Genomic DNA, 27998 nt, shown 5'->3' on the forward strand with positions numbered 1-27998 from the left:
CAGCTGCATACATCATTCATTTTTCCATCCTCCGTAGTACTTGTGCTTCATGTAGCAGTACTTGCCGATCATCTCGTCCTGGCACTGGAAGCCGCGCGGCGGCAGAACGCACACGTCGTTCAGGATGAGCGGCGACTCGATTCCCGTGAACGTTCTGTAGCTCACAAAGTCGTCAGTCTCTGGCCCAAAGATCTCCTTTTTCGTTCGGTAGAAATCGAAGTCTCTTATCTCCAGCCGCTTCTCCTTGTTGAAAAAGTCCACCATCGACTGCGTAAACACGCCCGGACCGGTCCACTCGATCACCCCGAGCGGATGACAACTGTCCAGCCCCATGTGCTTGAACTTGTCCTCGAATTTCCGGCACGCCTGCTGATTGAACGTCAGTTTGACCACGTTGGCGATGGTTCTTGCCAGGGCCGGGTGGTGTTTCTTGAATTTGAAGCCCCAGTTCTCAAACTGCAACCGGCCGGTGTTCATCTCGTCCCACTCGGGGATGTTGTAGTCGCTCTCCATGGCGATCAGCGCGTGGATGGACCGGTCGTGCGCGTCGGGCCAGTTGTCGATCGGCTCTGTGCACTCTGTGTCCAGATCCGCGTACACTCCTCCGTTCAGGAAGATCCAGGCGTATCGTGTAAAGTCAGACTCCAGAATCAGCTTCGGAAATTGCTTGAGTGTCTCGGCCACCTCCGGCACCGTTTCGTTGAACACGCTCAGCACGTACTCGCCCAGCTTCGCGTTGGTGTAGTGGACGTGGTTGTAGCCCGGGTTCATCTCTGTCCAGCTGTCAAACTCCGGTCGGTACGGGAATTCTGGGTCTTCAGGGCCAACCTTCCACATCTGCAGGATGTTCTTCTCGATCGGCTCGCTGTAGTTGGCAACGTAAGGGAACGCCTCCATGATCCGTCTCGTTGTCACGTCGGCGTCGAAGGGATTCGACCCGACGGAGAACGGTGTGTTGTTCAGATACTCGGGACTCTGCAGATAAGCCTCCTCGTACAGATTTCTGTCCTTGACGATCTCGACCTTGGGATGTAGCAGCGTCAGAACGGACCCGACTAGCAGCCCAGCGCTGACCAGCAACACAACCTGGACTCTAAACATGCTGACTTGTGGGAAATTCGAAAGTTTCGAAAGTGTAGAGTGTCCTTACGCCGCACCGCCTCGTTCCTAATTGGTGCTACCGTTTGATGCGTACCTCATATGATGCATAGTTGCAGGGGCGGAAAAAAAAAAAAAAAGCAATGCCGCATAATCGGAGCTGTTAAGCGTCGCTTAGTAGTAGAGCAGATTTCGGTATCCAAATTTAGAACCGGTGTATATCTGGATCAGATTTTGGTCGCGGTGGGTCCGGAAGTTGTAGCCATACAGTTTGAACTCGTCCGCGCTCAGGCCCCTCACCAGGGTGTCGGCCTTGACGTGTGGCAGGAACGTTCGCCAGAAAAGTATCATGAGGCTCGAGTTAGCTGTGTTAAACGCCTCGAACGACGTGCTGACGTATCGTTCGAACTGCAGATTTTCCACCTGCTGCAATATCTCGCACTCGAAATGATTGTACGTCTTGAACTTGACCAGGTTCTCGTAGATAAACCACCGTTTGAGATGGTTGACCAGTTTCATGTGGATCGCTTCGTCAAAAAGTGCAAGCTTGCGCAGTTCTGTGCAGCCCGCCAGCGCTGCGGCGAGATCCTGGCGGTTCATGGAATTCAGCGTGTTTGTAAAGAGACATAACTCGTGTAGATGAGGATAACAATGAAGAAAGCTTATGACGGACCTCACCTGGCACAGAAGACAGTTTCCTGAAGGTTTAAGAATTAGGCGGCGTAGGCTATGGAACTGCGGAGCGATGTGATTGAGAAATGTTGGATGTGTTTCGGAGCCGTGTTTCAAGCCTTTGTGCGACGACTCGTAAACTCCGAGCGTGAGCGATTCTAGTTGTTCTAGCGGAACGGTCTGAACCAACCGTCTGGAAAAAAACTCGTGCTTGCTGCCGATCTGACAATGGTCCAGAACCAATTTTCGTAGGTTTGGTAGAACCTGTTCGACATGGGGATGGAAGAAAGCGTACCAGGTTGAAGAGAGCGACTCATTGAACTCTCGTTGCTGGTAATTGAGCTCAAGGACCTCAAGTTTCTCCAGGACACCAGCTTCTTGTAGATGCTTGGACAGCTTGGCGAGAAGCGAATCTGTGTTTTTCTCAAAAAGAATGCAGAAACTGGTGAGGTTCCGCAAGTCAATACCAACAAAGTCGTCAATGGTGTCTACTTCGCCGATCGAAATTGTCAACTCCTTAACAGACGACAAATTCAGCAGCGACAGCTGTTTGATGGTTAGTGTCGGCACATGCAGCGACTGCAAATTTGTTGCGAGATCCATAAGGCAAACCAACGAGTCCAGCAGTGTCTTGTTGGCCAAGCCCTCCATCAGCCGTAGCTCGTCTTCGCGGAGCACCTCGTCCAGTTTGACAGTCCATATTTTGCCCCTTTGTCTGATTGGATCTTCCAGTCTGACGTGATACACATATTTGGCCCATTCCGGGTTCTCGATGAGTGTGTACACCAGGTGCAGGTATCTGTTGTGATTGCAGATCTTCGTGTCGACTCTCTCGTCTATTTTCTCTGAGTACACTATGGACCGGTAGATTAAGGGTCTTGTTGCCGTGGAGAAGGGGTCCCCCAGACAGGCAAGAGATCGCAAATCGGGTATGTCGAGGTACTTAAAAACACAATTGAGCACCTTTGGGGGGAGGACGTCTAGAGGCAGCTTGTAGTCGGAATTGCGTTTGTTCTTGGAGCAGTCAAGTGGCAATGCGGACTCTCTCTGTCTCCCTATAAACATGATAACGAGGAAAAATAATTTGACGTCAAAATAAATTAGCACCGGGCTATAATATATTAGGCAGAGCTTACTAAGGGCGGTAGTTTGCTGTCTGCTCAATTGAACCTATTCACTTGAACTCTGGACAGCATGAAACAGCACCAGGCTCAATGAGTGCATTCCTGCTATCTTGATTGATTTTCACTCGAGATTCGATAAGTACACCGACTGATATGATGTTACACAGCTTGAGGTATGCTTGATATGTCATTCTGAGCGTCCAAGTATATGACGGACTATTATAGATAAATTTCTAGTTTCTCTTCAGATGGCTGCCCAATTGTACCCTATATTGCCCGTTCCAGCGAATCCACGTTATATATCCCCAAGTCCCCAAGCTCATGCAACTCCTGGGGCCAAAACGGCCGTCCTACTATCTTGTCCAGCTCCTCGATCGACGTCTTACCCTCCAAAATGCACAGTCGCGTAGAGGCCTCCTTCAGTTTCTTCCTTCTAGCCAGTTTCTCGAGCACGCTCTCTCTCAGGCCACCCGACTGCTGCGAATACGTGATTGCGTTTCTCAGCAGTTTGTTAGCGTTTGTGGCAAGCAAACTTCGCGTCTTGTCCTCAAGCGTGGGTGTCTGTGACCGCTCCAGATCGACGTCTGCTCTCTCGATCAAAATAGAGCACATCTGGGCGAGCTTGCTACCTAGCTGCGAATTGGTGGCAGTTTTTCTCAGCTGATTGTATTCTTGCTTTAGAAGCTCGAAGGCCTCCTTGTAGCGGTTGCTGATTGACGAGAGCACGGTCCAGCGCGCGGCAGCAGGTATATGGTCCTTTTTCGCCAGAAGTGTTCTGTAGGACTCGTTTTCGAGAAGAAGCTTTTCTACCGATTGGGAGCCGCGCCATATATCAAATAACGTGTCGAAACTGTCGGCTTTTGCAGCCTCGTAACACAGCTTTGTGAGCTGAAGCTGCCCAAGGTCGTCAGAAGACAATGGCGGAATGAAGTCGTTGACCGGAGCAGAATATTGCTCGACTAGAGCAGACACCATTTTTTCGAGTTCTTGCGCGGCGTCTGCAAATTTCAGCTCCACGAGCGCTCTTTCATCCTCAGAAACGGCCCCTTCATACAACGTCGCGATGATTCTGTATCCTGTGACGCAGGTCTCGAGAACAGTGGGTGGAACTATTGCCTCTTGCTGTGTTTCGTATTCGTGCTCTTGGGCAACAACTTGCGTTTCCTCGGGACTAGTGAGTGCAGCAAGCTCTGTCATTTGGTGTCCAAGCACTTTCCTGAGCAGCCCCAGACACTCTTCACCGCAGGATACGAGCTCACTGAAACTATCTCCATTCTTCACTAGCTCCTCGATGTACTCGAAAAAACACAACACGGCGTTGTAATACAAATCCCACGGAAAGTCTGCTGCCGTGCGGGAGATCTGGATCGACTCCTGGAACACCTGGATGATGTCTCTCAGCGGTCTCACCACACTGCTTGCTGTGCCTGTCAAGGCCTCTGAGCAGTTTTCCAGTTCGTCCAGAACAACAGCCTCGTTCTTAACGTATCTGTCATACACGAAAAACAGCAGCCGCGACACGTTGTATCGCGAGTCCAAGTAATCCGTCTGCAATTGCAGCGATTCGAGGTATAAAGAGTATGCTCTCTGGTAGAACCTCAAAGCCTTAGCGAGGTCCGAGGCCAGCCATCTGTCGCCAAACCCTTCCTCCTCGGTGGCCTGGATGTACAGGCTTTCAGCAGAATTTGGCGGTGTGTCTTCTTTTGCCTTGGATTTTCTGGAAGGCTTAAACGTCTTTGATTTCATAGATTAAATATCTGAATATTTTTTTATTTATTTACATTGAATGTCAATTAAAATCGAGGACCTGCAAATAGACGCGCCGTTTATTGGCCAGTACAGGACCCTGAACGCGGTGCTGTGTAGCTACCGTCGACTCGAGCGATCTCAGTTCATTCTGCTCGAGGCAATGGATTTCACCACGTCCATGGATCTCGTGAAAAGAGGGCTCTATGACGACCGACTCAGACTAAAGTCCGGCCAGGTCGCCACCAGCACCATGATACTCGGCGCAGAAATGCATCAGGAAAAGTTCGAGCGGATCCTGGGTCAGTTGCGCCAGACGGCAGACTACCCCGACCCAGGTCTCAATCCGTGCGATCTGCCATACGAGCGAATGGTGCTGGTGCAGCTGGACGGGTATCTCCACAGCTACAGAAACGAGATAGAGATGAAGAAAACGCGATTGAAGCTGCTCACGCCCAACATTATCAGGCAAGAGCTGCCGTCTGACGCCAATCTACGCGATTTTCTCAAGCGCGTGCAACAGCACGTTCCCAAAAGTCTGCGCGAATCAATGGAAGAGCGGTACAAGCTGTCAGAGCTGCTGAGCGCCAAGCGAAAACTGGAGCCCGCAAACTCGCAAAAGGAGAACCCGGAGAGCAAACGGGCCGTGCAGTCTCTGAAACCGCACACGCCCGATTTCGTCGACACCAACGAGGTGCTGGACCTCGTGACTGCCCCAAAGGCTGTGCAGGACTTCTCCAAATGTCCGCAAGTGCGGCTGTCGCAGCTCGACTCGACAGACGCAGATGTCGTTCTCGTGTCGGCACAGATCATCGGCTATGTTCCTCCGCAGCTGCCGCTGCTGGCGCAGAATACAAAGAACGAGCTAGTGATTATCGACGATTTCAAGGTGTACATATCGTCGGAGGACGGCTCGGAGCAGTACGCGGTCGATTTCGAGAACACCGACGCGATCTTGCGGTTCTATGGGTTTGACGAGCTCGAGGCACGCACGCAGGAGCATATCAAGTTCCACACGATACAGGCCGTCAACAAGACGTACACGATGGCTCTGCGGCGCGTCCACATCGCCAACTCGATTTGCAGCTACTCGGCCTGGACGTTTGCCGAGCCGCTCAAGCAGATCAGGAGAAAAAAAAAGTAGCTGAAAAATATTTCAGACTAATGTCTTTCAAGTTTATTCGGGAGACAGGCTTCAAACACAAATTCGGCGCCCATGTGGGCATGGGCGGCGGGATCTTCAACGCCGTGACGAACGCCATGAACGTCGGCTGCAATTCGTTTGCGCTGTTTCTGAAAAACCCGAAACGGTGGGTGTCGCCGATGTTCAGCGACGAGGACGCGTCCAAGTTTGTGGAGTTCTGCAAGGACCACGGCTTCAATCCGCGCACAGACGTGCTGCCGCACGGGTCGTACTTCATCAACATGGCAAACCCGGACCCGGCCAAAGCTCAGCAGTCTCTGGAGTGTTTCCTAGACGATCTCGTGCGCTGCGAGAAGCTGGACATCGGCCACTACAATTTCCATCCCGGCTCGTCGCTGGGGTCCGACCACGAGGAGTCGCTCAAACGGCTGGCCGCAAACATCAACAAGGCCATCGAGCAGACCAGTTTCGTCAAGATAGTCATCGAGAACATGGCGGGCCATGGAAACCTGGTTGGAGGAGAGCTCGAAGACATTCAAAAGGTGATCTCGATGATCGAGAAAAAAGAGCGCGTCGGCGTCTGCATAGACACGTGCCACACGTTTGCGGCCGGCTACGACCTGCGCGACGAAGCAGCATGGACCAAGTTCTGGGACGAGTTCGACGCCAAGATCGGGTTCCAGTATTTAAGTGCGCTGCACATCAACGACTCCAAGGCGCCGTTGGGAGCCAACAGAGACCTGCACCAGCGGCTGGGATGGGGGTTTCTGGGACTCGAGTGCTTTAGACTGCTCGCAAACGACCCGCGACTCGAAGGCATCCCGCTCATCCTCGAGGTCCCCGTAGAGCCCAAAGACGACTCTGCGTTTGGCGAGGATATCAAGCTACTGGAGTGGCTGGTGGGAAAGTCCAGAGACGACAAGGAGGTGCTGGAAAAGAGCATTGAACTGCAGAAATTGGGCGAAAAGGAGAGAAAAGAGCAGCTGGCCAAATTCGAAAAGAAGAAGGAGAAAAAACCAGCCAAACGGGCCAAGGGCCAGGCTACTATTGCCAAGGTGGCCAAGAAGCAAAAGATCGAGGTCAAAGTAGAGACCGAAACCAAATAACATCTGAACACTGTTCCGATAGCTATACATCAGCCTTGTTTCACAAGCTCTTCCTTCACGCTATCGACTTGCTCGTTCAGCGGCTTGGCAACAGGCTGTTTTGCCACGGGCAACTCTCCCTTCTGCTTGAGCGCCTCTGCCACAGCCTCGTTGTCGCGAGAAGCTTTAAGTTTCGCCTCCGAAACATCAAGGTCTGCGTCTGCGGCGCCAACGTCCACCTCCTGCGGCGGAGTCTCTTTCTTCTCTGGCTCTGCGCTCTCGAGCTTCCCCTGTCGTCTCCATCCAGTGGCAAATGGCGCCTTGGCGTACCGCGGGAACGGATGTGCCTCGGTGTTGAGAACCATGTTCTCCAGATCCCATTTTGGATCGGTCTCGTCGTCAAACAGCAGATACAGGTACTTCAGGGTCTCGCTGAGCCAGAAAGATTCCATGTTGTCGCGCATTTTTGGCGGGTTCACCGTCACGTCGTCCAGACTCGTGTATCTAGGCTTGCTGTCCTTGCCTCCAGACGTCACCTTGGTGTGCTTGACAAAGTTCTCGAATATCTCCCAGCCCCATTCTCTGTACTTGACGTCGCCGGTGATTTTGTACAAGTAATAAAGCGACTCGACGGTTTCTGGACGCTGCAGGTTGTGTTTGTCGGCAGGCTTGATGTAGAAGTCCTTGTCGCTATTTGCATCCTGTTTGAACACAACAATCTCCGGCGCAAGCCCCGTGGCAGGCACGTCGTGGTACATTCTGTAGCACGTGTGTGTGAGCTCCTTGGCCATGGTCATCTGCTGTTCTTTTTCGTCTGTCCAGGTGGACAGTTTTCTTGCTGTTTCGTATTCCAGTCCCTCGGTGGCCCCTATAGCGAACATGCCCCCGGCAAAACACACCAGATGGTCCATTTTGGTGCTCAGCGGGCCACCGATGCCGCGCTCCAACTCTCCTATGAACATTAGATTATTTGGCTTCGAGTAGCGCACAAGGTGTTTGCGGATACCGGCAACCGTCTCGAGATACATTTCGAGATACACCTGCTCTCTGGTCTGCAGGTACTGTTTGAGAAGATACTCGTAGTACGAGTCGCCGCGGGAGCCCAGTCTGATCAAGTTGCCCTGGAATTTCGCCGTTTCTGGCTGGATGTAGATCGGCACGAGACCGTCTGCTGGGTCTGCCTCGTCCAGCGACTTCATGACCTGTTCGGCCGCCCGCCAGTACAATTCCTCACCAGTCAACTGCGCCAGATACTTGAACTCCAATTGCACGCTCGTGGCCTCTGCCGTCGAGCTGGCTCCCCTGTCGACGTGGCTGGGGATGCCCTTGCCGGACTTGAGGTTGACCGACGCGTACGGAATGCCCTTTTTCGAGCCAAACGCGCCAATCAGCTTGTTGCCCAGCCGCGCAGCCTGTTCCAGATACACGTCGTCCTCGCTTAGATAGTGGGCCGACAAAAGGCCACCTAGCATTCTGATGGTGGTCTCGAAAGTGTTGACGTTGTAGTCGAAGTCGTAGTCGAGCTCGTGCTTGACCCACGTGCGGGCCTCGCGCAGCTCCTCGTCGCACTTCATCAGCATCAGCGTGTCGAGCGAGTCCACGATGATCCACCCCAGGGGCTGTTTTCCCATGTTCTTGCCTGTTTGAGAGATCGGTCTGTAGACGTCTTTGCCCCAGCCGTGACGCGCGTAATCGTGCCAGCTCTCCAGAAACACCGTGCGGACCTGGTCGCGACGGGCCGCCCACACATTGGCGGTCTTTTTGCGGAACACAAACGTCGTCAGAAGGACATACGATCCAACAAGGAAAAGGACGATGTTTGCCCCCAATCGCTGTTTGTGTGTGCGGTTGCGCCAGACGTCCTTGCACCTGTTCCAGGCCGAGGAGTCTCGCTGAAGCTTGTCTTTATAATACAACGGCAAACCGACGTTTTGCTTGGATTTCCATGTGGACATGGAGGGACGAAAAAGCAGGAAACCAAAAAAAAATAAATAGCCAGGGCAGAACAGGGGCGAGCAGGGGAGCAGGAGAGTAGGAGGGCAGATATTTGGCCTTTTGAGCCCAAAAACCTGTCTAGAGCCTGAGCAGTCCGGTCTGTGCAGACACGCCTTCCCGGCGCGTCGCCGCGTCCGTCGCCGCCGCTGCCCCATCCTGCTCCGTCCTCCTCTACAATTTATTACTCAATCGCTCGTAACCTTTTTCAAAATTATGCCTGTTTCGCAAACCATCGGGGCACCGATCCCCAACAACACCGAGCACGCCGTGTCTGTGACCCTGCCGACGTGGGAAGCCACCGTCGGCTACGAGGAGGGCCAGGACTGGGTCGTCAACCAGATGCATTCGGGCTACCCTCGCTTTTTCGTGCACAATAAAGTGAAGGAGCTTTCACGGCTGCTGGAGCTCAACTATGCCAAGGAAAACGAAAAGTCGATGATCTTCCCGTCGTACCAGGTCGCCAAGCGGTGCAGGGAGTTCATCAGGGCGAAGTCTCTGCTGCCCAACTGTCCCGTCCGTATTCTTCAGCTCAGCACAGAGGCCCCTAAGACGGACGAGGAAAAATCGTACAAGGTGGAGGCGCAGATCGCGGTGGTGTTTTTCCCCGGGTCCGAGTTCTCGCTCGCGAAGGCATACTGGCAGCACGCCGGCGAGGGCGTGTCGTCGCGGCTCGGCGAGTACGTGCTGAACGAGATGGGCGAGAAGCTGGAGTCGACGGCAGCAAAGGGCCGCCGGCCGTCCTCGGGCAGAAACTCGCGGTCGTCGATCTCGTCGCTCCAGAACAACCAGGAGTACTCGACGTTTGTGGAGGAGCGGTTTGGCCGGAACCTGGACCTGCGGTTCGCCAAGGAGGCCAAGGCGATCCTCAGAAACAGAATCGCGTCGCACATCTCGCCGGAGCTCGGCGACGACAACGTGTATCTGTGCTGTTCGGGCATGAATGCGATCTTTCTGGCCCACCAGATGCTGCTCAAGACGTTGCAGAAAAGAGACCAGAAATCCGTTTGTTTCGGGTTCCCGTACGTCGACACGCTGAACATTCTCAAGAAATGGGGGGCCGGCGTCCACTTCTACGGGTTTGGCGACGACAACTCGCTGGACGCGCTGGAAAAGAGACTGGAAGAAGGCGAGCCTATTCTGTCGCTGTTCTGCGAGTGTCCGTCTAACCCGCTGCTAAAGACGCCGGACCTGATCCGGATCAAGAAGCTGGCCGACAAGTACGACTTTGCGGTCGTTGTGGACGACACCGTGGGCAACATCACCAACATCGACGTTATCAGCCACTGCGACATCGTCACGTCGTCGCTGACCAAGGTTTTCTCCGGCGACTCCAACGTGATGGGCGGGTCGCTGGTGCTGAACCCGGCCTCGAGATACTACAATATTTTCAAGGATTACCTCACCGAGAATTTCGAGGATAATTTGTGGGACCAGGACGCAATCTACTTGGAGAGAAACTCAAGAGACTTCGAGGCGCGGTCCAAGAAGATCAACAACAACGCGGTGCAGGTGCTGGAATTTTTCGAACAATCGCCGCTGCTCGAGAGAGTGTACTATCCGTCGACGATGCCGTCGAAAAAACACTACGACGCGCTGAAAAAACCAGACGGCGGCTACGGAGGACTCATGTCGATCGTGTTCAAGGAACAGACCGACGCAGTGTGCTTCTTCAACAACGTCAAGCTGTCCAAGGGACCGTCTCTCGGAACCAACTTCACACTCATATGTCCGTACTCGATCCTCGCCCACTACCAGGAACTGGACGTGATTGAGCAATGGGGGGTGGACAGAAACCTCGTGAGACTGAGCATCGGGCTGGAGCCGACCCAGGAACTGCTTGCCACGCTGAAGGAGGCTCTCGACACTGCCGAAGAGCAGCACCGTGTGTAGTAACATTGGACATCGTATTCATAGCTGTAAATCGGTTCTATGTCTCTATTTCTTCTCCAAGTCGCCCTTCTTGAATCTTGGGTGTCTTGGGTCGTTGATGAACTCAGCAGTGTCCATCATGGCATTCTGGATCTTGGCGACTCCGTAGAAAGTCAGGCCGACTGGAACTGTTAGAACTCGTGCAATTGCTACTTACATCCGACGAAAAACGGCCAGTAGTACTTCACCAGCGGGAAACGGTACACTTTAACACCCATAAACTTCATACTGATTCACTATTGCTGTCACACAGGGGAGTTAAGGGAAAACAAGGTGTCTTCTCTAATTTTTTTTCGCACCGTCATTGGACAGCGCTGCCGGGGCACACAACCGGTACGTACCAGAATATCTGCGTCGATCGTCTTTTACTCTTTATCTAATGACTAAACCCACCACCCAAGGCTCTGAGCGCTTTGGCTCCGACACCATCGAGCTGCGCCGCCGCACCCTGTCCGTCGAGTCGGTCTCTGTGGACGAGGACGAAATCGAGTACCCAGACGGCGGTGTCAAGGCGTACACGGTGCTCTTTGGCGCATTTCTGGGATTTACCGTCAATTTTGGGCTTATCAACTCTGTTGGAGCCGTGCAGTCATATTTAAATAACCACCAGCTGCAGAACGTGTCGTCGTCCATCTCATCGCTCATCTTTTCCATCTTTCTGTCGATCAGCTACGTTGCTGGCATTTTTTCCGGCGTGCTGTTTGACGAGTTCGGCAGTCGCATCCCGATGGTCACCGGGACCATCCTGCTCTTTTTAGGGCTTTTTCTCACGGGCGAGTGCGAGTCGGTGGCTGCTTTTGTGCTTGTGTTTGGTGTCATTGCCGGCACAGCGCTCGGCTTCCTGATGTCGCCGCTCGGAGGGGTGGTGTCGCACTATTTCATGAAAAAGCGGGCCCGTGCGTTTGCAATTGCCACCCTCGGCGGGTCCGTGGGCGGCGTGGTGTTCCCGCTGATTCTCAACAAGCTGTACACGACGGTCGGCTTCAAGTGGACCATGCGAATCCTTGCCTTTATCTGCTCCGGCCTGCTTGTCGTCTCCTTCACCCTGAGCAAAGAAAGACTGCGGCCCGAGTCGCCGTTCACAGACTCGCAGCTGCCTCTTGGAAAGAAAATCAAGCTCGTGATCAAGAACGTCTACTTCATGAGCAAGCGGTCGATCGACTTCAAGGCCCTCAAAGACCCAAAGTACCTGTTTTGCACGCTTGGCGGAGCGTTCACCGAAGTGTCGCTCGTGTGCTCCCTGACTTACTATGCCTCCTTTATAGTGTACATTGGCTACACGGAAACACAGGGAAACATGATGCTGACCATCGTCAACGCTATAGGCTTTGCCGGCCGCTTCATCCCGGGCGTCATCGCCGACAAGATCGGGCCGTTCAACGTGATGATCGTCATGTCTGCGGGAATCGCGCTCTCGGACCTCGCCCTGTGGCTCGGCTACGCAACCACGTCGAAAAGCCTGGCCTCGCTGTACACGTTTGCCACGATCTACGGGTTCTTCAGCTCCTCGGCGCTGAGTCTGACCCCGGCCTGCTGCGCAGCCGTCTCGCCGACAAAAGATTTCGGCAAAAGATACGCGACACTCTCGTTTGTGATAGGGGTGCTGTTCTTGGGCGGGCTCACGGCGGGCGGTGCCATTATCGGCAAACAGTCGGTCGCGTCCTACCAGCACTTTGTCGCCTACACAGGGTCACTGGCAGCAATAGCCTGTGCCGTCTGGATCACCGCCCGCCTACACATCACCGGCTGGAAATTTCTGGCCAGGGCCTGACTCGAGGGGTGCTGTGATCTGGTGCGAGGAGTAACCAGATTAATTAGAAGTAGCTGTAATAAATAAGAAAAATTACTCGAAGGAAGTCGCGGAAGAGCATTAAGATAGGTCGCTAAAGCAAAACGTACACAGCTAGCACGAAGTCTATGGGCGCGAGATAAGATGGCTCACAGCGGAGAGGAACCTTTGGGGAACGACAAGCAGCAAGTGCCGGCAAGCACGCGGGTGCCCTTGCATCCGATAGCTATCAAGCCCAAGCCGACGGCCAAGGCTGGCGCTCCAGGGACCGGCGGGACGCCGAAGGCAGTGCAGATGGCGAAGGGCGCGTCGATGGTGGCCAACAAGGGCTCGGAAGAGATCGTGCTGACCACCTCGAAAAACTGGATTCTTCCCCCCCGGCCGAAAATCAAGAAGGGGAAAGCACAGAAGGCGGTAGCGGAGACAAAGCACGTGAAAAAGAACGACAAGCCAGACACGCCGAAGGTGAACTCGCAGATACACTCGAACATCAATCTTTACACGAACAACCAGCTGGATTTGAAGGTGCAGCTGCAGAACGTGACGAAGGAGAACGACAACCTGAAGAAGATACTGGCGAAGCTGAATAAGGAGATCAACAATTTGAGGATTGTGAAGAACGACGGGGCGCTGGCAGAGACGCTGATGAGCCGAACGCCCTCGGTGCCGGAGCTGGACGAGGCCACGACGATCGACCCGATCAATCTCAGCTACAATCTGGAGAGCAAGCGGGTGAAAAAGAGCGCAGATTCAAAGAGGAAGAGTCCCGGCGTGGTGGGCGTGGGCATCGGCCCGCTTTCGGAGCTCGCCGTGTCGTCGAAGGACATATTGCTGAGCACCGCAAGGAGCAAGAAAAAGCCCGAGAGCAAGGCCGACGAGGTGAGCCAGAAGGCGCAGCTGTTGCTGGCCGAGCAGATGCGGCAGAAACAGCTGCTGCTGGAGAAGCAGCGCCAGGAACAGGCGCAGAAACAGCTGCAGAAACAGCTGCATCCGTGCGGCGTTTGTCCCGCTTCGGGCAGCTGTGTGTGCGGCGAGCTGAGCGACCTGACGAGCGAGTGGATGGGCCGCGCCTTCGACGACGTCGACCTGCTGGCTCTGGAGCCGCCGGCCGCGGCAGACGAGTTCAAGTTCGGCAACGATTTCATGATGTACGAATAAACTTAATGGATGTTATTGACTATTTAGAGCAAAGTGAGGTATGTGCCGACCAGGGCGGTGAACCCGAGCACGACGTATCCGGTTCTGTACACGCCCTTGAGCGAGAGCTCCTTGCCAAAGTCCCAGATCAGGTGTCTGACTCCGTTGGCCACGTGGAATGCGAAGGGGAACGATGCTGCTGCCTTGAGGCCCACTTTGGCGGCCACCGGCAGACCGGCAACAACCGACACCAGGGTGGCCGTGTCGAAGGGCACGCCGGCCAGGCTTGTGAACGCGTAAGTGCAGGTGACAGCGTAGAAGCCTGCGGCGAGGCCCACGCCGGTGATTCTGTGGAACGACGACAGGATCCACGTCAGCTGTGGTTGGTAGATCTGCAGGTGTGGAGACGAAGGTCTGTTTTTTCTCTGTGCGACAAGGATGGCCTGCTCTTCGGCAGGCGTGGCCTTGATGGTGACGAGGCTTCTGACGCCAAGGGCGGCGCCCATGAGCTGGCGTCTTGGAACCGCGGAGACCGATTGGCGAGCGATGGAAAGCATACTGAGTTAAAAGTGGAACAACAGAAGCGAATTGATTAATTATTTTAAGCTGGGTTGCCGTTTGCACGACCTTTACTTTTTTGGGGCCGGGGCCGAAAACCAGCGTGCGGACCAATAGGAGGAGCTACAGACGTCAGCTTGCAAAAGGCGTACTATATGGGCATACATAGCGTCTATGGTCCGTGGCTGGGCAGGATGGCCCCCACGCGCGGCCACGGACCTCTCTATTTCTGTTGCTCTGCGCGGACACGGCGCCGGATATCCGTGTCCGCGATCCGGAGAATTTGCACACCTCAACACCAGAACCGGTACAGTCTGTAGTAGAACGGTTGCGACCGCAAAAAGGCCTTTTCCTCGGCGATCTCGGCCTTGAGGACCTCGAGGTCGGCGTCGCGACGGCCTGTGTCGATGTCGATGTCCTTGGATCTGATGAAAAGGACGTATTCCTTCCTTTTCCAGATAGCGTGGAAAGTGTAAAAGACAATCACCACGGGCACCGTTAGGTACGCCTGGAAAAAGGCAGACGCGTTGGGCGACTCGCCGGCAGGGTACAGCGCTGTCCAGAACTGGGAAACAAGCACGAGGAAGTTGAGGATCACGCCCGCCATCGATCCCCAGACGCCGACCGCGCTCGTGAAGGTGAGCTCGTCGGTGCCCCTGCCTCTCACGGAGAGCGCTTTTCTGAACCGCACGTGGCACAGGCAAATCGACCACCACGTGAAGATGGACGAGAGACCCGAGAGAGCCATGAGCCAGGCAAAAATGTCGGATTCTTTAGGCGACGCAGCAAGGAAGCAGAGCAAGCCGACCGCGAGGGTCAAACAGATGGCAACGAGCGGTCTTCCCTGTCTGTCGATGTAGCCAAGGATCTTTGGCGCAAAGCCCTGTTCTGCGAGCGAGGCAAGCGTTCTGCTGCTGGCGTAGACACCGGAGTTTCCGACAGAAAGCACGGCAATGAGGACAACGACGTTCATGATGCTAGGGAGCACCTTGATGCCGTTGTCCTTGATGGCAATGACGAACGGCGAGGAGGCGGCGTCGGTGGACGCGCCAAGCAGCCTGTCGTCGTTGTAGGGGACCAAGAAGCCGACCATTGTGAGCGAGCACATGTAGAAAAGCGTGATTCTCCAGAACACCTGTTTGGTGGCTCTCGGCAGGGTTTTTCTTGGGTCGGCGGCCTCTGCGGCGGTGAGGCCTGCCAGCTCGGTGCCGCTGAAACTGAACGCACCAGTGACAAACACGGTACACAGGCCCTTGAAGCCGTTGTGGAAAGGTCCCGGATCGTGCCAGTAGCGAGCACCAATCACCTCGTGTTTGGGGCCTCCGCCGGAAACAAGCACGACCGACAGAATAACAAAGCCCACGACGGCGATGACCTTGATGAAGGAGAACACGAACTCGGCCTCGCCGTAGCCCTTGACTCCGAAAAAGTTGATGAACACGATAGCAACGTAGAAAATAGCCACCCAGGCCGCGGGACTAATGGTGTCGTTCCAGAACTGGATGGTGATGGAGGCGGCGACGAGCTCGATCGGCATCACCACGATCCACTGCATGGCGTAGTTCCAGGCCATCGCAAAGCCCCACGAGGGAGAAATAAATCTGGTGTTGTACTGCAAAAACGAGCCCGAGACAGGGAACGTGACAGCCAGCTCGCCCATGGCGTGGACGGTGCAGAAAATGAGGATGCCGACAATGAAGTATGCGATGAGAAGAGAGGCGGGGCCGCCAGACGAGAGCGCGGAGCCAGAACCAACAAACAGCCCCGTTCCGATGGCGCCTCCAATGCTGATCATCTGGATATGACGGGACTTGAGAGACCTCTGCAACGGAGACGCAGCGGCCATGATGTTGGCGCGCTCGATCTCGGAGAGATTGGGGTCGATCTCGGCGACGGGAAACGGCTTGAAAGAGTCGATGAACCTGTTCCATCTGCTGGCCATCGGGAAGGTCTCCTCGACGGCGCCGGAGGCAGAGTCCGAGTGCGCGGACGGCTCGGACGAAGAAAAGTGGCCTTTCTCTGTGTCTTTGAGCATGAAAGAAGTGGAAGAAAAAGTATGACTCTGAGTTTCTTCGTTTTAACGTCGCCAGATCGGGTTACGTCAATGCCGAGGGCTGCAGGCGAGCGATGAAAAAATCTATTGGCAGATTACTGCATAAAGTAACTCTCTTCGCGGTAAACGGTCGCAGCTAGAGTGGGCCGATAACGGCGGGAAATGGACGTAGACGTTCGCAGAAAGCCCTAAACCACGATCATATGGCGCTACTGTAGGATAGGCGGCGGTGCCTGAGACAGAAACGAGATAGTGACTGAGCTGGCGCGGTTTTCCTGTGTGGCACGGAATTTCTTTTGGCGTGCGGCGCGAGGATTTTTTCGAAAAATAATAGCTGCGTTTTTTTAGTGCCTTATCCACGGCAAAAGAGGCAAGCAATGATTTAGATTACATAAGATATAGACGAGGGGGTCCTAACACCAGAACTTGTAGGCTCTGTAGTAGAACGGCTTGGAGGCCATGTACGCCTTCTCCTCGGCGATCTCCTGTCTGATGAGGTCGAGGTCGAAGTCTCTTCTTCCGGTGTCGACGTCGATGTCTTTTGCGCGCAGGTAGATGATGAACGTCCGTTTCCAGATAATGTAGAAGACGTAGAACGCAATCAGCACGGGCACGGTCAGGTAGGCCTGGAAGAAGGCGGAAGCGTTAGGCGAGCCGCCCACCGGGAACAGCGCGATCCAGAACTGCGCAATCAGAATGAGCACGTTGAGCAGCACACCAAAGTACGAGCCAATGACGCCGGCCTGGGCGGAGAACGCGAGCTCGTCGGAGCCTCTGCCTCTGACGGCAAGAGCTCTTCTAAATCTGATGTGGCAGAAGCAGATCGATCCCCACGTGAACACGGACGACAATCCAGAAAGAGCGAGCAGCCAGTTGAAGACGTCTCCCTCCTTTGGCGAGGCGGCCAGGAAACAGAGCAATCCGAACGCGAGGGTGAAGCAGACGGCGACGAGCGGTCTTCCCTGTCTGTCGATGTAGCCGAAGATCTTTGGAGCAAAGTTCTGCTCGGAGAGAGAGGCGATTGTTCTGGAGCACGCGTAGACGGCCGAGTTTCCGACAGAGAGCACGGCCACCATGATGACGACGTTGAAAATGGAAGGCAGCACGTTGATGCCTCCGTTCTTGATGGCAATGACAAACGGCGAGGCGGTGGCGTCCACAGAGGACGAGCCGAGCAGTCTGTCGTCGGTGTATGGCACGAGCAGGCCGATGATGGTGAGCGAGATCATGTAGAAGAGCGTGATTCTCCAGAACACCTGTTTGATGGCCGAGGGCAGCGACTTTCTAGGGTTGTGGGTCTCTGCAGCAGCCAGTCCGCAAAGCTCGGTTCCGGCGAACGAGAACGCAGCGGTGACGAAAACGGCACACAGACCCTTGAAACCGTCTGCGAATGGGCCTGGGTCGTGGAAGTACTTGCCTCCGAGGTAGCCACCTTTTGGACCACCGCCGCAGTTGAGGATGATACCGAGGATGATGAACCCGATCACGGCGATGACCTTGATGAAGGAGAACACGAACTCGGCCTCACCGTAGCCTCTGACTCCGAAAAAGTTGATAATCACAATCACCACATAGAAAATGGCCACCCAGGCAGCAGAGTTGATGGTAGAGTTCCAGAACTTGATCGTCAGCGACGCAGCCACCAGCTCCAGCGGCAGCACCACGAGCCACTGCAGAGCGTAGTTGTACGCCATGCAGAAACCCCAGCACGGAGAAATGAACCTGGTGTTGTACTGGACAAACGAACCGGAAACCGGGAACGTGACGGTCAGCTCTCCCATGGCCTGCACAGTACAGTAGATCATGATACCGACCAGTCCCCACGCAATGATGAGCGAGGCGGGGCCGCCCGTGGCCAGCGCGCTTCCAGAACCGACAAAAAGACCCGTTCCAATGGAGCCTCCCAGAGCAATCATCTGGATGTGTCTAGGCTTGAGGTTTCTGTGCAACGGCGAGCGGGCACTGAGGATGTTGGCCCGTTCGATGTCGGTGAGGTTGGGGTCGAGCTCCTCGACGATGGCCGGCTTAAAGGAGTCCTTGAAGTCGCCGAACCAGCCCTTGGAGCCGGAGTTGGCGATCTCTGTCTCGCGGATAGGAGACACCGAGGTGTCGACATCGGTCTTGTTCTCTTTGGTGTACGACATGTTGGAGAGAAATGCCAGCGGGGAACGCTGGTCTTTAAATGCAACCGTGCGGAGTCTTATCAGCTTATCAGAAAAGAAATTCCTGGCCTGACTATGGCACGAGACGAGATTCGCCTTGTGCTGCCGTGGAAAAAACAGAATGCCGTGTATTTTTTTGCGTGGCGCATGCGCGTTGCCAATAAGAAATAAAATTCTGCATGCTTGGAATTTTATGCCGCACGTCAACTCTACTTCCAGGGCCCACGAGAGCCGGAGGGGGACGGCGCGCGGGCGGCGACAGCGGACGGGAGCCTTGGCGAGGCCGCTGGTCACGGCTACCGCCCCCGCCGCGGATTTTCAAGGCTACAAACACAGCATTTTTGCACCCTCTCTCCCCGAGGCTGCTTAATGCCGTACACATGGCATGGTTGATTACAGAATTTTTTCCAGTCTTATCTATTGTAACAATTTGTCGCGGTCGAACGTGTAGCTGCCGTTTTTCTCAACAAGCAGCTTCTGCTCCAGCAGCCGTGCAAACATGTCCTGTGGCACCCAGCCGCCCGTAGCAGCAAAGGGCATCGACGACAGCTCTGTCTGGTAGTCCTGGAACGCCGTCTCGTACGCCTGCAGCTCCTGCTCGCTAAACGTCAACGGGTTCGGGCCCTTGACAATGGCAGCGCTCTCGTAATGCGGCCACATTGTGTACAGTTCCACGAGCCCGTTTTCCACATACAGATAATCCTTGTCTGTCTTGGCATCCAAGGCGCTCAGATACGCGCTCTTGATAAGCTTGACTGCCGGCGAAATCACCCCGAGCAGCTCCTTGTTGGTCTCGTTCAGCGCCAGCTCCCAGTAGAACTGGTTCCGCGTCCGGCAGAACATGTACTCGTACTGCTGCTTGGCCACGTCGTCCAGTTTGTCGTAGCCCTCGACGTCGGCCTCCAGATCGAAGATCTTGGGCCCGCTGTACTGCACAAATTTCGGATAGCTGCTGAGCAGGAACGGCTTGATACACGCGCCCTCGAAGTCGATGAACCAGGTCTCGTCGCCCACAATCACGTTCATCGGGTCCAGGTCCGGCAACGCGAGTCTCGGAGCAAGCAGAGCGTCCATGTGGGGGATCGTCTTGCTTTCGACGTCAAACAGCTTCTCGGCCACCTGCCCCAGCTTCCTGTACACGGGGACGGCCTGGTCGTGGCCCTGTTTCTGCACATTCTCCAGTTCGAGCTGCGCAAGGTCTGCAACCATTCTCAGCGGCTGCTCGACGGTCCATGGACCAACAAACTTGTCGATCTCGGCGACCTCAACGTCCTTGTTTCTGTAGTAGGCCTTTTCGACCGTAGGCCCAATCACCCATCTGTTCTTGAGCGACTCGTCCGTTTCTCCAACGTACGGTTCGTCGACAATGTGCTCGTAGCCGTCCTCTTTGAAATACAACGACCCGTAGTGGGTGAACGTGATGTCGGTCGCCTTCTTGTTGAACTCGGCAATGGGCGAAATGACGCTCATTAGCTCCGCCTTGGACTTCTCCTCGTTCACGGCGCCGGGAATCAGCGGGTTCCATTTTCTCATCAGCAGCTCGCCTTTCTTGAACTCCATCAACATGAACGGAGTCCCCACAGGGTTCTCGGCCACGCCAGAGTACGCCAGCACCTTGGGAACGTTCAGACCCAGCTTCTTGGCCAGAAAGTCCATGGTTGCTGCCTCAGACTTGATCCGCCGGTCCGTGTACACTTCCGAGTCCAGCTTGTACGGGACTCTCAGAACTAGCTCCTCCTGCTGGTGGTCCAATTGCAGCTTGTAGATACGGTGGTGTTTGCCCTCGTGGATCGAGCTGATCTGCTTGATGTGCGAGAAGCCGGTTTTGACCAGATCGACGTTGTCCTTCAGCACACTCACGTTGTGGGCCGCCGGCAGCAGCACAGTGCCCTCGAAAGGCTTGACGACCTGGGCAAGCAGGTCGTTGAGCCCCTTAATGGAGAACTCGGTGCGTCTTTTTTCCTTCTCGACGGTGTCGTTCTCGAGCCACGAGCCCCAGCTGTACTCGAAAATCGACGCTCTTTTCGGGTCCTTCTCGTCGCTGAGCTCCGTGAACACCTCCCTGGGCGTCGACACGAGCCGCCGCTGACGGAACGCCGTCCGGGCCGCTGGCATAATCCACCGTGCAATCATATTATGAAAAAAATGTCAGCCAAAATAAAATAATTCCTAGCCCCGTAGCAAAATATCCTTTTTTATAAATGCGCCTTTCCGACGCAGATAACTTGGCCGCTGTTCTGGTGACGCTGGCCGTTTCGTGCGTCGCGTATTTGCGCAACTTCTTCGACGACGTCCATTTCGACGACAGCAAGGTGTCTGACGGCACAGACTCTCTTAACGTGAAAATCCTCAAAAGGGGCATCTCCCACCGAGCAGATCTCCTCAATGACTGGATGGACCGCGTCATCGCGGCGATCGTCGCCAGACAGGTCTCTGCCTTCTGTTTTTACGTTAGACCCGACCCAGCCCAGAACTGCTTCATCGAGTCCTACTTTTTCGAGATCGACTACAGAAACGGATCCCACCAGGCCTGTAGCTCCCAATTGTACCATATACTGAAGAGGCTGATTGCTTACGTCCAGAACCTCAACGAACTGCCCTCAGACCGCTACCTATCCCTCAGTCTCGTCTCCAACGACCAGACATTCGCTCCTCCCCTATTCCAAGCCTGCGACAGTCCGTGTCTGACAGGCATCGACGAGTCGTTCGAGATGGAGAACTGCGGCACGCTCAAGACCCAGAGCCACGTCGTTGTCCTCAGAGTGGTAGCAGGCAGCGCAAAAGACGGGTGTTTCCCCATGGACCCGCTGGCCTACACGGACTTGGAGCCGTCGCAAACAGCGCTCGAGCTGAGAAACGCGGCATTGTCGCGGTACGGCGACACGCAGGACGACGTGCTCGGCGGCTCTTTCCAGACGCAAACCTTGTCGTCGCTGGACAAACCGTCCTCGTCGCCGGAGACCACCTGCTACTCTGCAGAGTCGAAATAAATCGCGACGCGTCGGAAATATTCTTTGCGTAAACAACATGTCCACCAGAGAAAGACAGATACAGCACCTGAACCACCAGCTGGGCGAGCTGCAGCGCAACCTGCTGTACATGAGCAAGCTGTGCGACAAGGCCGCGACGCAGTTCCGCTCGATCAAGAACTTTGGCGAGCTACAAGCGTCTGTGTTTATGAGCTCCCACGCGGTGTTCCAGGTCTACAGCGAGAAAAAGGAAGTCAGAAGACAGGAGCTGCTCAAGGAGATGCAGGAGGACGGGAACGACGACGCGATGGACGACGAGAGCGAGAAATGAGCGTGTTTGTCGGGAAACCGTGCTGCAAAATTTATTTAATTTTAAAGTATGGTCGCAGTTGCTGTCGAATATTTTGGGCCGGCAAAAACACACACCAGCGGCACGGCACACGAGAAAGTCGAGCTTGCAGAGCCGGCGACGCTGAACACGCTCATCCAGCACGTCGGCCGCTCGTACTCGCCCGAATTCGCTCAATATATCGTCTCCAGCTGCGGAGTCGTGCTCAACGAGGACTACGTGGAAACCGAGCGCACAAGCCCCGAATCGTTCGGCACAGACATTGCTCTCCAGCCGGGCGACGTGGTGGGCATCATTCCGCCAGTTTCGAGTGGATAAGAAAACTATTTGCCACTATTTACAACGTTCCGTCTACTCCTTCAGTTCGCCCGACTCGACGATTTTTATCTCGGCACTGGTGCGACCGCTCTGCGAGCCAAACGACTCAATTTTCTTCACCGTGGAGTCGTAGCCCTCAACGACCTCGCCGAAGACAACGTGGGCGCCGTCCAGCCATGGACATGGCACGGTGGTTATGAAGAACTGCGACCCGTTGGTGTCAGGACCGGCATTGGCCATGGAGAGAAGACCCGGCTTGGTGTGCTTTTTCTGGAAGTTCTCGTCTGGGAACTTGCCTCCGTAGATGGACTTGCCTCCGTATCCGTTGAAGTGGGTGATGTCGCCACCTTGCAGCATGAAATTCGGAATCACTCTGTGGAAAATGGAGTCTTTGTACCCAAAGCCCTTCTCGCCGGTGCACAGAGCTCTGAAGTTCTCGGCAGTCTTTGGAACAACCTTGTCGTACAGGTCGAACACCACGCGAGGCTGTTTCTCGCCGTTGATCGCGATGTCAAAGTAGCACTTGACGAGGTTGGCACGGGAGGTGGAAAAAGCTCTTCTAAACATGTTGGTATACTAGTAATTTTTCGGGAAATATTGCTTTATAAATTAGGTATTTTGCGTCTATCGACGCGACGGTCATCATCACAGTTTGCGGTGCAGTTTCGTTAAAGCGTCGCCGACAACGTTGAGGTTGGCGGCGAACGTGTCGTAGTTTGCGGCCTTGAGCGGCTCTGCGAGCCCCGCAAGAACACAGACGTGCTGTGAGTCGCGGGAGGGGGCGAATATGAGGTGACGGATCCACGCGCGGTCTTTAAGCACCGGGTCCGTCACAAACATCCGGTCCAGCGAGCGCACCTTCAGGTTGGCCACCTTGATTTTGATGGCGATCTTGATTTTCGTGAGCAGCCTGAACCACGGGTAGTCCTGAAGAATCTGTTTTTGCAGAAGCTCAAGGTTTGAGTCGAAGCTCGAGCTTTTTTTCAGCAGGGTCTGGAAAAGTGTGTCCATCTCCTTCAGTTTTGTTTCCAGCCGCGTGTTGGACTCGTCTTCACATATGCGGTCGAGCCAATAAGACGGCACCTCGTCGACTATGTGTCTGTAGCGCGAATATATGGTGGCGATGTAGTCGTGAGTTCTCACATGGAGAATTTCCTTTTCGCTGAGATGGAGCACAAACAGGCCTGCAAACTGCGCCATCACACTTGGGAATTTGAGGTCTGGGTCCAGACTGGTGTACCACTCGAGCGAGTCCGCCAGCGAGTTGAAGTACGGCACAGGGTCTGTGTTTTTATTGTTCGAGAAGCCGAGGTTCAGCGACGGAATGCCTAAATGGTTCTGGAACACAGAGTAGTCGCCCATTCCGGTCGAGATCAGGCCCATCGACGAGTTCGATGTTGCGAAGTACTGGTGGAGCGTCTGCCTATCGTTCACCATCACCTGCTTCATCACTTTCTGCAGCAGCTCGTTGAAAAGCGGGTGGCTCTGTATTTTCACTTGCGAGCCGTTTATTTTATCCAAGTTGATGTAAAGAATATTGTTTTTCGCGAGCTTGTTGGAGTAGAACTCCCCAAACTCCGTGGACCCCAGCAGACCGTAGCTGGACCCGTCCCAGGATATAAGCTTGATGGTTCTGAGCGGTTTCCAGCCGAGCTTGACGAGCTCGTCGAACCCCCTGGCCAGCTCCATCATGGCCACATGGCCGCCCGAGACGCCGCCAAGGCCGCCGATCGAGTCTCTGGACGCGCCGATGATCAGCTCCTCGTCCTTGATCACGCCTGGGATCTCGTTCACAATGTTGTAGATAGGCTTGATTTTGTACTCGACGATGTTGAGCAGGTCAAGAGAATAGCTCGAGGGCCCGCACGAGTACGAAAAATCCAGGTCGCCGCGCCAGCCCACATCCGGGCCGCCCAGGGTCTTCAGGATAGGCTCGATGTCTTCGTAGCTGAGCGGCAAGGAGGGAATTTTCGGAACGGTTTTTGGTTCCACCCTGTGAGCAAAAAGCGTCGACGACCAGCCGGGCGTCGTCGGGTCGCCCGGCTGCTCAGCAAGGAAACTGACCGTCTCCTTGTCCACGCTGGACGGTTTCCGTGCCGGCCCAGATGGAAACGGTTTGCGGCCGTTCTTGACTCTCTGCTGTCCGTCGTCGTACGGGTCGGAGTACACCAAAACGGCAGAGACCCCGTGTTCCTGAGCGATCTCGATCTTGCGATCGACGCTGATCCCCCCGCGGCGAACAATGCCAATCAGACCACCCACCTCGACGCCGGCGTTGCGAACGGTCTCGTAATCGTGCTCCAGACCATAGTTCAAGTAAACGAACTCGGAGTTGACAGTCCCGTTGGCAGAGTACGGGTGGAACGACAGAAGCTCGCTTTCTTTCAGTTTTGCCTCATATACCACGGCGTCGCCGTCGTACATCTTCAGATGCGTCTTCAGAGGCCTGCCCATCCAGGTCTCGTACTTGTCAGAGTACGTTCTGAACTGGTAGTTTTTCTTGAAAAACGACTCCACCGCCTCGTGGTTCTTGCCAGGCAAGTACACGTCGCGCTCCATGAACTCCATGTAGCTCCTGACGTTGTTCTTGAAGTTGAGCTGGGTCAAAAATAGCCGCGAACAGTCGTCAAAGGTGAGAAACTCGCCATGGAGACGTCGCAAATCCCTGTCCAACGAGGTCCGCGGAAGAAACACCAAATTGAAGAGAAAGATGAAAAGACACCCAAACACACACACCGACAGAAACCGGCGACGCTGGATCTGCTCCCACGTCACGTTCGTAGCCACTATCATTGAGTTGGTTATAGATTCTGTAAGACTGCGAGAACGCCTTAATACCGGCTCATTATCGTTGATGCTGCCGTACGCAAGAGACGCTTTGCGGGAGTTGGAGCGGGAATTGTTGGACGAAAGAAGATGGCCGAGGTAATCGTCCTGCGCAATCGACTGTCCCGACAGAGCCGGGTTCGGAAAGGGTTCTGTCATGTTCTTTCGGAAGCTGCGGAATTCAGGGACCGGGGGCCGTTATAGATTACAGCCGCAGTATGTGGTAAAATGGACGGTTCGGCGTCTAGACACGCTGCTCTGCTATAACTAATTTGCCTTTCTATTCGATTGTCTAGATAAATAATAGTCTGCCAGGTTTCCACGCCGCCCCGCTGGTCACGTGGTTTTGTGGTCACGTGACCCCGCCGTCGCCTGGTACGCCTGTCTGGCCTTCTCGGACCGCAGCGCGCTCGTGCTGTTCTTGAGGTGACCCCTATCGTCGAGCTCGACGGTTCCGGCCGTGTCAAACAGGGACACCTGGCCCACAAGCAGGCCGAGCGTGTCCAACACCTGGCCCGGGTCCGCCAGATACGCCTTGGCCACCGTCTCCTTGTTGGCCGGGCCCACGGTCACCGGGTAGATGCCACGAGGCTCCTTGTTGGTGACGAGTTTCTTGTCCTTCCAATTTTTCTCAATGGTGTTCAGCGCCCTGAACATGTCCTCGTCTGTTATGTCGTCTCCAAGACACATGATAAAATCTGGCATCTGCTCAAAGGTACGTGGCTGCTGCACCACGGGGTCGGAATTGAGCACGAGTCGGCGCGCTATTTCTCCCTTGTTGACGAACGAGGGCCGCACCTCGACGTTGGCCTTTCCGGCCATCACCTCGACGTCGTAGCCGGCCATCCGTTCGAGCAGGTCGGCCTTGCACTTTGCGGCCTGGAACATTCCGAGCTCCGGGTCGGACTTTCGATAGTGCCAGACGATGGCGGCCTTTTTCTTCTCGATGAACGAGCCCGGGGTTCTCTCGGCGTATCTTTTGAGGATCTCTTCGACCTCTTCTCTCCACAGCATCTCGTAGCGTTCGGCCAGGTTGATCCACTCTTTGTGGCCTGCTTTTTTCAGAAAACAGCCGTGCTCGGCACTCAGCCCGACCTCAGGGAACTGCGAGCCGATCCATTTCTCCAGAAACTCCTGGTCTCTGCCACTGATGATCCAGAACTCGTTCTTGGGGTCTTTGACCAGCGCTTTGAGGACGTTGATCAGCCGGGCAGAAGGAATGGCCGCGTTTGGGTCGCGCACAATGGGGGCCAGCGTTCCGTCGTAGTCAAACATGAACAGACGCCGTTCTGCTCTCTTGTAGTCCTCCAGTAACATCGGCTTGTTCAAGTACGGCGTGCCGTGTTTCGAGTTCAGCTTCACCACAAAGTCCATCAGGCTCTGCAGAAAATGGCACGTCCAGTCCTGGTTGGTGTTGTTGCACACAGACCGGTACAGTTTGGCCTCCAGGGCGGCCTTTCTGTCGTCGCTCATCAGCAGACACTCGTTGATGGAGTTGGCCACTCCAACAGCGTCCCAGGGGTTCACCTGAACAGAGTCCTGCAGAACGCTGACGGTGCCGCTAAACTCAGACAGCAGCAGCGGCGACTTGGACTCTTTCTGGCACACAATGTACTCCAGAGCCGTGGTGTTCATTCCGTCTCTGATGGACGTGATCATGCACAGGTCCGCGGCCCGCAGCAGAGCCAGATACTCGTCTCTGTCCACCTTCATGTTGTAGTTCTGCACCGGCGTATACTCGAGCGAGCCGTACTTGGCGTTGATGTTCGACACCAGCTCGTTGACCTTCTTGTCGAGCTTCGAGCTGTGGTAGAACGGCTTGAACGAGACCTGGATCAGAACAACCTTGCCCCGCCATTCGGGATAGATATCCAGGAACATGTCGAAGGCCTGCAATTTCTGAACCACTCCGCGCACCAGATCGAGTCTGTCTCTGCCGATAATGATTTTGCGGTTGCCGTTGAGCTGCCGGAGCGTCTGCACTTTCGACTCGACGCTTTCGGTGAACGCGTTGTGCTCGAACTTGGCCACGTCGATGCCCAGGGGCAGCGTCACCACTTTCACGTTGGACGAGTGGATGTGCACGCCGTCCGGCGTCACCTCGTAGCCAAGCAGTCGCGCACAGCAGCTGATAAAGTGTCTGGCAAAAGAGTTGTTCTGGAACCCGACCTGGTTGGCGCCCAGCATGCCGTCCAGGAGCAGCTTCCGTTTGCTCAGGCACTTGAAATACTCCGACGACGGGAACGGAACATGCAGAAAATGGCCGATGTACGCCTGCGGAAACTCCATCCGCAGAATCTGCGGCAGCAGCAGCAGGTAGTAGTCGTGGACCCAGATGATGTCGCCGGGCTGGTAGATGGCCTTGATTTTCGCAGCATACGCCTCGTTGAACTTCACGTAGTCGTGCCACCACTGGGCCTCCTCGCGGCCGTCGCTGGGGGCCGGCTGCATGTAGTGGAACGTGGGCCAGATCACGTTTTCGGCGTACTTCCGCCATCTCTCCTGGTCTTTGCGCAGAAGCCACACGGGATGGATGTTCTTGTCGTTGTTTGCCTCGTGGATTTTTTTCGTCACGTACTCCTTGTCGTTGTCGTCCAAGTACAGCGGGTCGTTCTCGATGGACTGATTCGTGGGAATCGAGTGCGGAACACTCTCGTTGTACGAGTACAGCTCGCCGGTCCAGGCGATCAGGTGAGACTCCCAGTTGGTCGCCTCGTTCAGAAACGCGTTCGACGCATGCAACGCAGAGCTGCCTCTGAGCGGTTTCAGGTCCCATGTGCCGTTCTTCGTCTTGTAGATCTGGTTCGGCAGTTGCGTCATGCAGTTCAGAATCCGTCCGCTCACCTTTATCGGCGCAGACTCGTAGTCCTTCGGATCAATGCGAGTCATTTTTGGAGTATTTAGGATAAAGATGTACTTGAATTTTTAGTTTACTGTTGAACAGTGTGTCACCTGTGATAAAATAATTAGTTGCTATCAAATAAATTCCAGAAAAAACATCCGCGAAGGTGGACGTGAAAATTCCGGGGCACATTACGTGGTCT

General features: G+C 54.9%; 19 protein-coding genes across 19 annotated transcripts; 9 read left to right on the plus strand and 10 right to left on the minus strand.

Moving 5' to 3' along the window:
• Positions 1-12: 12 nt before the first annotated feature.
• KL928_001360 (uncharacterized protein) lies at positions 13-1200 on the minus strand (the record flags this gene model as incomplete). The annotated part of the gene is made up of 2 exons (XM_043201717.1): positions 13-1055; positions 1182-1200. 2 exons carry the CDS (start codon positions 1198-1200, stop codon positions 13-15), a joined length of 1062 nt encoding a protein of 353 aa, XP_043061819.1.
• A 72-nt stretch (positions 1201-1272) lies between these two features.
• Positions 1273-2835, minus strand: KL928_001361 (uncharacterized protein; the record flags this gene model as incomplete). Its single annotated transcript, XM_043201718.1, has 1 exon — positions 1273-2835. The coding sequence occupies one exon, from the start codon at positions 2833-2835 to the stop codon at positions 1273-1275; it is 1563 nt and encodes a 520-aa protein (XP_043061820.1).
• Positions 2836-3161: 326 nt separating this feature from the next.
• On the minus strand, positions 3162-4640 carry KL928_001362 (uncharacterized protein; the record flags this gene model as incomplete). Its single annotated transcript, XM_043201719.1, has 1 exon — positions 3162-4640. One exon carries the CDS (start codon positions 4638-4640, stop codon positions 3162-3164), a length of 1479 nt encoding a protein of 492 aa, XP_043061821.1.
• Positions 4641-4680: 40 nt separating this feature from the next.
• KL928_001363 (uncharacterized protein) lies at positions 4681-5784 on the plus strand (the record flags this gene model as incomplete). Its single annotated transcript, XM_043201720.1, has 1 exon — positions 4681-5784. One exon carries the CDS (start codon positions 4681-4683, stop codon positions 5782-5784), a length of 1104 nt encoding a protein of 367 aa, XP_043061822.1.
• A 20-nt stretch (positions 5785-5804) lies between these two features.
• On the plus strand, positions 5805-6890 carry KL928_001364 (uncharacterized protein; the record flags this gene model as incomplete). Its single annotated transcript, XM_043201721.1, has 1 exon — positions 5805-6890. The coding sequence occupies one exon, from the start codon at positions 5805-5807 to the stop codon at positions 6888-6890; it is 1086 nt and encodes a 361-aa protein (XP_043061823.1).
• Positions 6891-6919: 29 nt separating this feature from the next.
• Positions 6920-8824, minus strand: KL928_001365 (uncharacterized protein; the record flags this gene model as incomplete). The annotated part of the gene is made up of 1 exon (XM_043201722.1): positions 6920-8824. One exon carries the CDS (start codon positions 8822-8824, stop codon positions 6920-6922), a length of 1905 nt encoding a protein of 634 aa, XP_043061824.1.
• Positions 8825-9077: 253 nt separating this feature from the next.
• Positions 9078-10754, plus strand: KL928_001366 (uncharacterized protein; the record flags this gene model as incomplete). The annotated part of the gene is made up of 1 exon (XM_043201723.1): positions 9078-10754. The coding sequence occupies one exon, from the start codon at positions 9078-9080 to the stop codon at positions 10752-10754; it is 1677 nt and encodes a 558-aa protein (XP_043061825.1).
• Positions 10755-10799: 45 nt separating this feature from the next.
• Positions 10800-11447, minus strand: KL928_001367 (uncharacterized protein; the record flags this gene model as incomplete). The annotated part of the gene is made up of 2 exons (XM_043201724.1): positions 10800-10945; positions 11183-11447. 2 exons carry the CDS (start codon positions 11445-11447, stop codon positions 10800-10802), a joined length of 411 nt encoding a protein of 136 aa, XP_043061826.1.
• A 100-nt stretch (positions 11448-11547) lies between these two features.
• Positions 11548-12533, minus strand: KL928_001368 (uncharacterized protein; the record flags this gene model as incomplete). The annotated part of the gene is made up of 2 exons (XM_043201725.1): positions 11548-12306; positions 12480-12533. 2 exons carry the CDS (start codon positions 12531-12533, stop codon positions 11548-11550), a joined length of 813 nt encoding a protein of 270 aa, XP_043061827.1.
• A 193-nt stretch (positions 12534-12726) lies between these two features.
• KL928_001369 (uncharacterized protein) lies at positions 12727-14315 on the plus strand (the record flags this gene model as incomplete). Its single annotated transcript, XM_043201726.1, has 2 exons — positions 12727-13353; positions 13419-14315. 2 exons carry the CDS (start codon positions 12727-12729, stop codon positions 14313-14315), a joined length of 1524 nt encoding a protein of 507 aa, XP_043061828.1.
• Positions 14316-14451: 136 nt separating this feature from the next.
• Positions 14452-16408, plus strand: KL928_001370 (uncharacterized protein; the record flags this gene model as incomplete). Its single annotated transcript, XM_043201728.1, has 2 exons — positions 14452-14540; positions 14824-16408. 2 exons carry the CDS (start codon positions 14452-14454, stop codon positions 16406-16408), a joined length of 1674 nt encoding a protein of 557 aa, XP_043061829.1.
• An 84-nt stretch (positions 16409-16492) lies between these two features.
• On the plus strand, positions 16493-18663 carry KL928_001371 (uncharacterized protein; the record flags this gene model as incomplete). The annotated part of the gene is made up of 2 exons (XM_043201729.1): positions 16493-16504; positions 16828-18663. The coding sequence occupies 2 exons, from the start codon at positions 16493-16495 to the stop codon at positions 18661-18663; spliced, it is 1848 nt and encodes a 615-aa protein (XP_043061830.1).
• Positions 18664-18909: 246 nt separating this feature from the next.
• Positions 18910-21044, minus strand: KL928_001372 (uncharacterized protein; the record flags this gene model as incomplete). The annotated part of the gene is made up of 2 exons (XM_043201730.1): positions 18910-20550; positions 20709-21044. 2 exons carry the CDS (start codon positions 21042-21044, stop codon positions 18910-18912), a joined length of 1977 nt encoding a protein of 658 aa, XP_043061831.1.
• Positions 21045-21203: 159 nt separating this feature from the next.
• Positions 21204-21482, plus strand: KL928_001373 (uncharacterized protein; the record flags this gene model as incomplete). Its single annotated transcript, XM_043201731.1, has 1 exon — positions 21204-21482. One exon carries the CDS (start codon positions 21204-21206, stop codon positions 21480-21482), a length of 279 nt encoding a protein of 92 aa, XP_043061832.1.
• A 37-nt stretch (positions 21483-21519) lies between these two features.
• On the plus strand, positions 21520-21792 carry KL928_001374 (uncharacterized protein; the record flags this gene model as incomplete). The annotated part of the gene is made up of 1 exon (XM_043201732.1): positions 21520-21792. The coding sequence occupies one exon, from the start codon at positions 21520-21522 to the stop codon at positions 21790-21792; it is 273 nt and encodes a 90-aa protein (XP_043061833.1).
• Positions 21793-21840: 48 nt separating this feature from the next.
• On the plus strand, positions 21841-22128 carry KL928_001375 (uncharacterized protein; the record flags this gene model as incomplete). Its single annotated transcript, XM_043201733.1, has 1 exon — positions 21841-22128. The coding sequence occupies one exon, from the start codon at positions 21841-21843 to the stop codon at positions 22126-22128; it is 288 nt and encodes a 95-aa protein (XP_043061834.1).
• Positions 22129-22161: 33 nt separating this feature from the next.
• Positions 22162-22695, minus strand: KL928_001376 (uncharacterized protein; the record flags this gene model as incomplete). The annotated part of the gene is made up of 1 exon (XM_043201734.1): positions 22162-22695. One exon carries the CDS (start codon positions 22693-22695, stop codon positions 22162-22164), a length of 534 nt encoding a protein of 177 aa, XP_043061835.1.
• A 78-nt stretch (positions 22696-22773) lies between these two features.
• Positions 22774-25113, minus strand: KL928_001377 (uncharacterized protein; the record flags this gene model as incomplete). The annotated part of the gene is made up of 1 exon (XM_043201735.1): positions 22774-25113. The coding sequence occupies one exon, from the start codon at positions 25111-25113 to the stop codon at positions 22774-22776; it is 2340 nt and encodes a 779-aa protein (XP_043061836.1).
• Positions 25114-25290: 177 nt separating this feature from the next.
• Positions 25291-27843, minus strand: KL928_001378 (uncharacterized protein; the record flags this gene model as incomplete). Its single annotated transcript, XM_043201736.1, has 1 exon — positions 25291-27843. One exon carries the CDS (start codon positions 27841-27843, stop codon positions 25291-25293), a length of 2553 nt encoding a protein of 850 aa, XP_043061837.1.
• Between the last annotated feature and the right edge of the window lie 155 nt (positions 27844-27998).

The sequence above is a fragment of the Ogataea angusta genome, assembly GCF_019207475.1.
Source record: "Ogataea angusta isolate 61-244 chromosome Unknown 61-244_NODE_2_length_1002155_cov_89.706849, whole genome shotgun sequence".
Lineage (NCBI taxonomy): Eukaryota > Fungi > Ascomycota > Pichiomycetes > Pichiales > Pichiaceae > Ogataea > Ogataea angusta.